Source organism: Bos grunniens, chromosome 18 (genome assembly GCF_055505025.1).
Source record: "Bos grunniens cultivar Pamir isolate PY7600 chromosome 18, Bosgru_T2T1.0, whole genome shotgun sequence".
NCBI lineage: Eukaryota > Metazoa > Chordata > Mammalia > Artiodactyla > Bovidae > Bos > Bos grunniens.
In genome coordinates, this window is record NC_141182.1 from 48,130,016 (window position 1) to 48,140,881 (window position 10,866).

General features: G+C 54.9%; 1 protein-coding gene and 1 non-coding gene across 6 annotated transcripts in view; one reads left to right on the plus strand and one right to left on the minus strand.

Annotated features, from left to right (window-relative positions):
- Nucleotides 1–10,112, plus strand: part of SIPA1L3 (signal induced proliferation associated 1 like 3) — a 253,345-nt gene extending 243,233 nt beyond the window's left edge. For 3 of the 5 annotated variants that reach the window (XM_086352265.1, XM_086352268.1, XM_086352267.1), the window contains 4 exons: nt 671–814; nt 4,561–4,696; nt 6,374–6,455; nt 7,903–10,112. In XM_086352265.1, the coding sequence (XP_086208391.1) occupies nt 671–814; nt 4,561–4,696; nt 6,374–6,455; nt 7,903–8,046 (506 nt within the window). In that variant the 3' untranslated portion in view covers nt 8,047–10,112. Of the gene's footprint in view, nt 1–670; nt 815–4,560; nt 4,697–6,373; nt 6,456–6,940; nt 7,128–7,902 lie in introns of those variants that run through there. The other 2 variants (XM_086352269.1, XM_086352270.1) reach the window with 1 other exon arrangement.
- LOC147353758 (U6 spliceosomal RNA) lies at nt 1,258–1,362 on the minus strand. Its single transcript, XR_015146760.1, has one exon. It is a non-coding gene; the product is annotated as a U6 spliceosomal RNA (small nuclear RNA).
- Nucleotides 10,113–10,866: the final 754 nt, after the last annotated feature.

A 10,866-nucleotide genomic window follows, 5' to 3' on the forward strand; every position in this document is an offset into this window, starting at 1 on the left:
CTCAGTGGATACCTGCAACAGCTCAGAACCCTCCTCTGGCTCCATCTCACTCAGGGAAGCGGTACGGTTCTTGTCATAGCCCCCAGGGGCCCTGCGCCACCCGGCCCTGTCAGCACCTTCTGACACCGCCTCTTTTTTTTAGGTTTGTCTGTGCCGGGTCTTAGTTGTGGCGTGTGGGATTTAGTTCCCTGACACGGCATCGAATCTAGGTCCCCTGCAGTGGAAACGTGGAGTCTCAGCCACTGGACATCTACAGGAGTACCCTCCTTGGTGTTTCTTAAACGTCCAGGCACGTTCCCGCTTTAGGGATTGATTTCTCACTGGTTGGTTCATCTGCCCAGAATGCTCTTCTCCCAAGGTGTACCCCCTGACCACACCCCGACAGCCTCGCCTCCTTCTGAGTTTTGTACAAAAGGCCATCTTCTCCACGAGGCCTCCCCGGCGCCCCATTTCACATCATACCCACATAAATATCCAAGACTCCTACCCCCTTACCCTGCTGGTTGTTTTCCTTGGCATTTATCATCTAATAAATATAATTTATTCATTTAATTATATATAAGTGTAACAGTTATGTAACGTTACATAATTGTATGGGAAGTGTAAAGGAACGTGTTCATTTCTTTATTTCTCCCACGCTGTCACTCACACCCATCCTCTCCCCACCCAGCCACCATCTCAGCCTCCGAGCTCTCACTGGCCGACGGGCGGGACCGGCCCCTGCGGCGTCTGGACCCGGGAATGATGCCGCTCCCTGACACAGCTGCTGGCCTCGAGTGGTCCAGCCTGGTGAACGCAGCCAAGGCCTATGAAGGTAGGCGCCTTCCACTCAACCCCAGCAGATCCCACTCCCTTCTCTGTTCTGGAAGGATCCACAGAGGGCATTGAAGCTTTTTGTTTTTTCTAGCTTACTATATTTTACTTGTGCCTCTATACTGCTGTGCTCAGCCGTGTCTGACTCTTTGTGACCCCATGGACTGGAGCCCACGAGGCTCCTCTGTCCATGGGATTCTCCAGGCAAGAGTACTGGAGTGGGTTACAGTTTCCTCCCCTAGGGGATCTTCCCGACCCAGGGATCAAACCCATGTCTGTTGCATTGGCATATGGGTTTTTACCACAGAGGCACCTGGGAAGCCCACTCAGCCTCTTTGTCAACATTACCTTTTCTTTTTTCTTTTTTGTCAAACTGGGCCTTTTTCTAAGAAGGAAGATGTGTTTTCTTTTTAATTTACTTTCTAATTGGAGGAAAATTGCTTAAAAAATATGGAGCACTTCACGAATTTGAATGTCATCCTTCTGCAGGGGCTATGCTAATCCTCCCTGTCCACCCGCTTTTAGTGTATGTGCTGCCAAAGCGAGCACGGCCTCGAGGCTTTAAAGGGGGACACACTCAGGTTCCAGGATCGGGGGAGGCCAGGGTTCACATCCTCCCTGTCACTTGCTCACTGTGCAGTCCTGGGCAAATGTCTTCGTCTCTCTGATGCCCCCAGCTAGCTTGTCTACAAAACAGGAACGAGACTGTACCCACTGCCTAGGGCCACAGGGAGGAATCTATGAAAACTGTTTATAAAACTTGTCATCACAGAACATGCCATCAACAGAGAGTGCTCCCTGTTACTATTTTAGTGCGGAAGTGTAGTGATCCCAGTTGTACTTAGATGTACTTGGGCTACAAGTGGCAGAAAATCCAGTGACTTAAACAAGGTTTTATGCAGTGAAAATTCCAGGGGTGGGCAGTGAGGCTGGTGGGTAGTAAAAATTTCTGGGGTGATCATTTCTGATTAGGGTCAGGTTCCTTCCCCTACTGCTCTGCCCCTCCTGGGGACCTCACCCTCACAGTTGGGCTGCCAGAGCTCTGGCCATCACGTCCAGCTCTGCCCGCAGGTAGAGACGGACACCCACCCCACCCCACCCCCACTTGAAGGATGCTTTCCATAGCCTCACCTTCCCCCTGCACTTACATCCCATTGGCCTGAGTGTCATGGCCACACTTTGCTACAGGGCAGGCTGGGGAATGAGGACCTGTGCACGGCTGAAATTTGGGATCTATTATTATGGAGAAAGAGAAAACAGACCATAAGACAGCTGGCTGTCTCTACCATTTCCATCCCACGTGTCCTTGGGCAAGCACCTTTACCTTTCTCAGCCTCGGTTTCCTCATCTGTGAAACCCTGACAGATAAGGATATATTCTTCTGGCTCATTTTTCATCTTTTAGGCCTCAGCTTTGCAGTCCCTCCTCTAGGAAGCCCTCCCTCATATCCCTTAGTCTGGATCAGGCACCTCCTCCTGTTTCCCATGGCCCTGACCCCTCAGCCTGTGCCCTTGCTTTCTTTTTAATTAATTAATTAATTTGGTTGCATCAGGGCTGAGTTGCAGCACTCAGGCTTCTCTAGTTGTGGCTCAGGGGCTTAGTGGCCCCAAGCATATGGGATCTTAGTTCCCTGACCAGGGATTGAACCTATGCCCCTTGCAGTGGAAGTAGAGAGTCTTAATCACGGGACCATCAGGGATGTCCCCTGCAGTAAGCTGTTTTTAAAAAGTAAAGGAGAAGGGGCTTCCCTATTGGCTCAATTGTAAAGAATTCTTCTACCAGTGCAGGAGACTTGGGTTTGATCCCTGGTACAGGAAGATCTCAGATGCGCATGGCAAACGCCATGCGCCACAACTACTAAGCCTGTGCTCTAGAGCCGGGAGCCACAGCTGCTGAGCCCATGTGCTGCGACTACTGAAGCCCGTGCGCCTAGAGCCTGCGCACCACCACAGGAGAAGCCAGCACAGTGAGAAGCCCTCGCACCGCAACTAGAGAATAGCCCATGCACAGCAGCGAAAACCCAGAGCAGCCAAAAGTAAGGGTTTTTTTTTAAATGTGAAGGAAAAGAGTGCTCAGGAGAATTAAAAACCAGAGAGATCACAGGGCAGGAACCCCAAGGTATGTTGAAGTGTGTTGAAAGGTGTTGAAACGGGTGATGGGTTCATGACCCATGATGCTCTTTTCTCTGCTTTGGGGCCTATTTGAAACTGTTTATATAAAAGCATTTTCAAGAAGCATAAACAGTGAATCCAAGATAGAAAACAACAGCTATAAAGGATGTTATTTAGAGAATGGGGGAAATTTCCAGGTGGTTGTCTATTAGATGATAATAGCATGTCAGCGTCAACTTGCCTGAGGACGATATTGTGTAGGAAATATGTAGGAGCATCTCTTTCCTTTCTGGAGACGTGTCGTAAAGTACTCATGGGTGAAGTACCAGGATGTTGGTACATTCCCTTCCCCAATGGTTAGGGAAGGAAACACGCACAAATGCAGGAAGTAAGTGTGGCATAACCATTAACAGTGGGTGGATCTTGGGGAAGGGCATTCGGGGTTTCACTGTGCTGTTCTTGGAGCCAGGAGTTAGAAATAAAGGAGCCCGCCTTTGCCTCCCTGGGAGAGGCTCAGCCCCTCCTGTTTGCTCTGTCCTAGGACTCACTTAGTGAGAAGTGTTAGTCGCACAGTCGTGTCCTACTCTTTGTGACCCCCACGGACTGTAGGCCACCAGGCTCCTCAGGTTGGGATTCGCCCAGAATACTGGAGTGGGTTGCCATGTCCTCCTCCAGGGGATCTCCCTAACCCAGGGATTGAACCGGGGTCTCCTGCACTGGGCTTCCCTGTGGCTAAGCTGGTAAAGAATCTGCCTGCAATGCCGGAGACCTGGGTTCTATCCCTGCGTTGGGAGGATCCCCTGGAGAAGGGAAAGGCTACCCACTCCAGTATTCTTGTTTGGAGAATTCCATGGACTGTACAGTCCATGGGGTCACAAAGAGTCGGACACGACTGAGCAACTTTCACTTTCACTTCTGCGTTGCAGGCAGACTCTTTACCGTCTGAGCCACCAGGGAAGCCCCAGGACTCACTCAGCCAGCCACTCTTTGGATGCATTCAGACTGTTTTCGATTTCTGCCATCATAGAAGGACCACCTAACGGTCCCATGTGAAAATGCAGGCACTGGCTCAGGCCCTGCCCCCCCAAGCCAGTCATGCGTCTGGAGGATGGGACCCGGGCATCTTTGCTTTAACCACCAGCCCCATGAGACTGTTTCTCTCTTCCATATACCTGATAGTTTCTGTCTGGTGTCTCTCTTTGCTTTGGAAGTTCCACAGACATCCTCAGAATTAGGACATAATGAATCCCTGTGTCCTCATCAGCCAGTGTCAACGCCATCCACTTCCAGCCATTTTCCCCCCTCACCATTATTGACAAAACCAGGCCATTTCAGCTGAATTGGGGCAGTTCCTTGCCCACACTGCACTCAACTCCTTTCTCTGTCCCTTGTATTTTGTATAAACTGGTCGTCAGATCCGGAGGCTTTCTCAGAAACAGGACGGAATATTGTGTTTGTGTCCTGACTTGGTTTGGTTTTTTGGCAAGAATCCATCCTGTATGCCTGTGTGATCTAAGCGGGTGTGATTGGGGAGTGTCCTGGGGGTTTGCGGGAAGGGATTGGCCGTTGCGGGGGGAGGGGTGGTGTGAGGAGGAGCCGGGAGCCCAGCCGACCACTGCGCCCCTCTCCCCCGCAGTGCAAAGAGCCGTCTCGCTGTTCTCTCTCAACGACCCAGCTCTGAGCCCGGACGTCCCGCCTGCACACAGTCCTGTCCACAGTCACCTGAGCCTGGAAAGGGGGCCCCCGACCCCCAGGACCACCCCTACCATGAGGTGAGGCTCCCCTACCCCGCCGTCCAGGCAGGAGGCCACCCTGCAGGTCCCCCACCCCCTCAGCAGTAGCAGGAGGGGCAGCCACTGCCTCATCTAACAGACTTTGGGCTCATCTACTCGCTGGGGCCCAGCGGGGACCGAGCAGTGTCGGTCCTGACCTGACATGGAGGCCCTGTCTCCTCGGAGGCCCTGTGCTTCTCACAGCACAGTGATCATTGTTCTGCTGCTTTGAAAATCGATAAGCGGTACCCCCAGTCTTCCCTGCCCGCTGCCTCACATCTGCCCCCTCTGTCCACCCCACTCCCAGCCTCCAGCCTGCCCTGTCTGCCCCCGGGTCTCCTCCTCTGCAGGTTCCTAAATTACGTGCCGGTGCCCCTGACATTTCTCTCTCACCTCGCCCCTGGCAGGCCCCGGGGCAGGACTGTCTGGGGACCCAGCGGTGACTGGAGCCCGAGCCCTGTCCTCACAAGGCTTCCGGGGGCGGGGAGGCGGGCGGGAGGCAGGCCTCTCCCATTTGTCATCTCACATTCGATGCAGCATGTTTGAGTGCACTAGCTTGGCAGAAAATAGAATCACAAAGAGGGAGAGAGGATGGAAATGGCAGGCTTGCATGTCCGTGGATTTAAATAGTGCATTCCACACTCAGCTGCATGCTTCACCGTGCGGAGTGACGTGTGCAACAGTAGTGCACTCTACTGTATGGGCAGTTGAAGCACTTTTCGGGGGTGGTTTTGACTCTTCTTGTTTTTCACTTCACACCCTGGCTTTAGACCTCCACAAAGACTGGCCCCGCTGTCACAGCAGAGCTGGGCGGCTCCGAGACGGGGCACTGCAGTGGGCTTGGGAACAGGGGTTGTGTAGAAATGCCAGGACCTGTTGCTTCCCTGCAGACTCCTGGACTCCTTTTGCCCTGAGCTGCTGACCGCCTCCCCCTGTGACTGCAGCTCCCCCAGAACAGGGAGGAAAGAGTGGGGGGCGCGTGGGGAGTGGGCAGCGAGTCCTTCCCGCTCCTTGGGCGGACGGACGCCCTGCCTCTCTTCTCATCCATCCCGGGTGCGTGCGTTCCCACCGCACCCAGAGGAGCCTTCTGCAAAAAGAGGCTTTTCCCTTCCTCTGCAGGGGCCAGGCAGGCCCAGAATGGGGGAACCCACTCAGGAGGAGCCACAGGCTGGGGTCCTGGGTACAGCGTCCCTGCCTGAGCCGCTCAGACTTTACACATCACGGGGAGGGCTCTCAGGAACGAGGGCTGTTACCATCATCCGTCTGGTTACTAGTACTGCCCCCAGGCAGGCCCTCCTGCTCCCGTGCCCGCTTACACACCCCAAGTGCCGGCTCCATGCTAGGGCTTGCTGCTGGGTGCTAGGGTGCTGGGTGGGTGGGTGTGGGGAGGGGGCTTTGTACCACGCTGCCCCGGCTGGCGGGAGATGGGAGGAATTCCTCCTGGAAGCGCACGTTTGGTCCCTCTGCAGGGGCACAATCGCTCACTTCAGGCCTGGTGCTCCCATCCCCACCAGGTGAGGAGCCCGCCCCAGGCGGAGCGCAGCCTTCACCCCCCAGGCACCCCTGGTACTCCAGCCAGGAGAGGACTCCCTGGAGCCTCAGGGATAAGAGGGGCCTGTAGCCCGGACTCCTCCCAGCTGTGGGCGGAGATCCTGACCCCGCCCCCTGCCTTTGCAGCGAGGAGCCACCCCTGGATCTGACAGGCAAGGTGTACCAGCTGGAGGTAATGCTGAAACAGCTGCACACGGACCTCCAGAAGGTAAGGCCGCCAGGCAGCTGCCTCACATGGCACTTCCCGGATGCCTGGGGGGTGAGCAACAAGGCTGGGGCTCCCATCTCCACCCCCCATCCCATCTGTTCTAGGAGAGGCCACCCAGCTCTGAATGTAGTCATGAGTGAAGAGCTTGATGGTAGGGAAGGCTGGTAACGCACCTAGAAACTCTTAGAAGGAGAATAAGTTGGCCCAACCTTTTTGGAGGGCGGTCAGACCATATTTATCAAAACCGTAATTGTGTACCTTGTCGACCCAGCAGTTTCACTATGAGAATTCGTCCAATAGAATTCCCAGCACGGGCACGAAGAGACCTGTGAGCAGGGGTGTTCACTGCTGTACCGCTGGCCCTAAAAAACTGGAGCCAGTGCAGCTGTCTGTTCACAGGATAACAGTGACGTAAATGACAGGACAGCCATGCCGGGGAATGATCTGCTGCGAATTAGTCATGGCAGAAATCTATATATTCACAGACATACAGAAGAAGTCCAGTAACTCAAGGAGAAAACTCAGCATGCAGCAGACCTGCTTCCTAGAACACTGCAACACTTAAAAAATGTCTCCCAGCTGTGGGTCAGAGGGCTGTCTAGAAGGTGACATTCCAGATTGTTCCTTATCTCCAGAGTGTTGGAGAATGAGGAAAAATAAGTGTGGAAGAGACTCTTGCTTATTGTTTTACATACTTCTGGGTAAAGGGCCAGAAGGTGGCCAGGTACAATGTGGAAGCCTCAAGCACAGGAATCGTGGGGGCTCAGGTTCAAATCGCACCCCACCATGTAGGGCTGTGTGACGCTGCATGTTCCCCTGTCCTGAGAGGGCAGCCCTGCGTCCATGTCCCAGCCCCGTCCTCCCTGCATGAGGAGGTCTGGTCTCCTTTCCTGGTCCAGGAAAATAGGGGTCGCAACATCCCACAACCCTTGGGTGGCTGCAGGGCTGGAATGAGGTGATCATAGTAACTGTCACACAGTTACTCCACTTCAGGCTGTGTGCTGAGAGCTCAATATGCGTGACCTCAGGGAAAGCTCTCAACCGCCCCTTTCACAGTTTCCTTGTTTTGTTTTTTTGACGGAGCAGTGGGGCATGTGGGATATTAGTTTCCCAACCAGGGCTGGAACCCGCACCCCCTGCCTTGGAAACTTGAAAACGTGGAGTCTTAGCCACTAGACCGCCGGGGAAGTCCTGTCAACCCCCGCCCTACCCATCCCCGCCCCCCGCCCTACCCATCCCCCCCCACCCCGCTTTTAGAACTGGGGAAACTGGGGCCCAAAGAGTTTGACCCAGAGAGGGTCAAACAGGCCCATGAGGTGACCCGCCTGAGGTTACTCAGCTGCTGAGAAGCAGAGCTGGGGTTTGAACCCTGGCAGCCGGGCAAGGCTCACAGGCCGCGGGGGTCCGTTTAGCGTGTGACCCACTGACACCAGCCCGCGCCCCACAGGAGAAGCAGGACAAGGCGGTGCTGCAGTCAGAGGTGGCCAGCCTGAGGCAGAACAACCAGCGGCTGCAGGAGGAGTCGCAGGCCGCCAGCGAGCAGCTGCGCAAGTTCGCGGAGATCTTCTGCAGGGAAAAGAAGGAACTCTGAGGTGCAGAGGCCACTGCCCCCACCGGCCGCCTGGGCGGGCGTGGGCTCCTGCCCTCCTCTCCCTCGGCCCGGCCCCTGGTCACAGGCGTGACCAAGATTCTGCAGCCCAGGCCCCCCTGCCCTTCCAAGGACAGGGACGCTTGGGGCAGCAGTGGGACCTGAGGGAGGCCTCCCCGGGCTGTCTGCTCTTGGTCCTCGAGCCCCAGGGGGCAATGTGGTCTCCAGCCTCCCTCTGAGCTGCTCTCTCTGGTTCCTGGGGGCTGGGCCCATGCCCACACCACCCCCAGGGGGCCCGTCCCACCCTCCCCACCCAGCCTCTTCCTAGGACCAAGCCATCGGAAGCTGTAGGAAGAGGGGAGGGCAGGAGCGAGTCTCCAAACCCCACAGCTCCAGGAGTTCACAAACCACGTTTCCTCACCATGTCCAACAGTATCTGGGCTGGTGGGGCCATGACCCCTGCATGAAAAAGCATGGTGGGAAACCGGCCCACCAGCGTGGAAGCGGGGCCAGGGCTCCCCATCCTCGGTGCACTGGCTCCAAAACGCATGGACTTTGCCCCCTCCCCACCCTATCCTCCAAAAAGCAACCAGGAGCACTTTCTTAGAGTTTCATTTATTTTCTTGAGGGGAGGGGATCCCAGAATGGAAAGAGGAAACGCCAGCATTCCAGAGTTAACTTCTTTGAAGGGGAAGCTATTTGCACACTTGGGACCATTTCCACAGTCTTTTTCGACCAGTCCCCAGACTGCCAGAGGCCGCGGCGCCTGGGCCCCTCCACCTTCGAGCTACTGACGCGGCCGGGCCCAGCGGCCCCCGCTCCTCCATCAGCCCTGGCCTCTTCTGGACACCAGGAGGGCCTCCACCGAGCCCTCAGGTCAGGGCTGGAGAGAAACAGCCTTCATCTCTTCTCTGCTTCCGTTTTCCCTTTACAAGCCCCCCAGCCCATCTCACAGGCCCCCAGCAGCAACACTGGCGCCCCCCGGGGAACACTGCAGTGCGCACCCCCACTAGACGCTGGTTCTCCAAAGGCAATAAGGGGCAGCTGGCCGGGCAGCCGGGCCAGTGTGGTACTACGCTGCTCACCCAGGAAACAGAGCTTCTTTTTTTTTTTCCTTTAAAAACAAACAAGAAAATATATATATATATATTTATTTTTTCATGTAGAGTTGCGCCAGAACAAGTCTGTATGGTCACACAATCTGTGGATTCCCCCAACCTCAAACTGAGGATCGAGGCTCGTTCCTGCTCCCAGTGGGCTGGGGCTCAGTAGGGGGACTCAGAGGGACGCAGGCCTGGGGACCCTGCTCCAAGCAGCACACTCCGACTGGGAGGCCAGCGCCAGGCGGCCCAGCCCCACGTCCAGAGACCCCCACCACCACCTCTCTGGGGCCAGAAACCTCAGGGGAGGAGGCCCACACAGGACACAGACTTTTAAGGAGCAGGAGAAAAGGACCCTGATCCTGCACCCCCGCCCCCGCAACCAACCTCTGGCCCCTGAAGCGACACTGCAGTCCCACAAGAAGAGCCCTCGGACCTGCCATCTCCTCTCCCCCAGGAAGGGTTCGGGGAGCGGCCCTCGGGGTCCTCAGCCCTGGCCAACTACTGTGATGTCTCTGCCCCTCTTCCCGGATGGATCCCTCTTGGAAGGGTTCTCCAGGATCACCCACCCCACCCCCACCCCTTTCCTCCTCAGCCCCTAACCTGGAGCCTGTCCCGCCCCACCCTCTTTTTTTAAGTCATCTATCTTCAGACCATTTGAATCATCTTGAGGACCTAATCATGTACATTGACACATGTAAATTAGGATTTTTGGTTTTGTTTCCTGTTGTTTTTTAAGGATCTCTGCAAAGCACATCTATTTAATTCAAGTTTGGTGAAGATAGCAGCAGAGTTTTTTGTGTGTTTTTTTTTCCCTCTTTTTTTCCCCCAATATGTTGATTTGTTTCATCTGGATTTTTTTTTTTAATTCTTTATTGTCTTTCCCTCCCCACCTCCCCTCCCCATTCCAGTCTTGAGATTTTCTGGCATGTTTCTGGAGGTTTCAAAGGAAATAAATGTTTCATAGAAGTGGCCTGTGTGTTCACTAGCTGAGCAGCCCCACGGAGTCCCTGACAAGAGGGGGTGTGATCCAGCATCAGCCTCTTGTCCCAAACACCATCACCCCCAGTGCACACACACCTCTAAGAACCCAGGAGCACCATTCTCACCAACTGCTCTTTCTCAAAACCCTAGCGACAGAAATCCAACACTCAGAATGCAAGAAACATAGTGAAAAGCACAAAATACTAACCCCTGGACCGCCAAGGGATTCCTTCAAATGTAAGAAATTCTTAAAAAGAGGGAGATTCTACCCTCACAAGTCATATACTGGAGGCCCAAAACCCAGACCTGGGGCTTCCCTGGTGGTCCAGTGGTTAAGAATCCGCCTTGCGATTCAAGGGACTCGAGGTCAATCCCTGGTCCGGGAAGATCCCACGTGCCTTGGAGCAAGTAGGCCCACGCGCCTCATCTGCAGAGACTGCACTTTGGAGCCCAGGAGCCTCAACTACCAGGCACTGCAGTTAGAGAAGGCACTGCAGTGACGAGTCTGCATGCCAGAAGAGAGTAGCCCCCACTCTTCACAACCAGAGAAAGCCCAAGCACAGCCAGGAGTAAATGCATTGAGACAGAAAAGTATTTTTTTTTAATAACGGTCAGCTTGATCTCGGCTGGCCTTGACTTGCAGTGGCTTGAAGCAGGATTTCTGTTCCTGGTCAGAGATTGATGAATCCTAACCACTAGACCACCTGGGACAGTGGCCAGTGAAGGCCCTGGCCCGTCA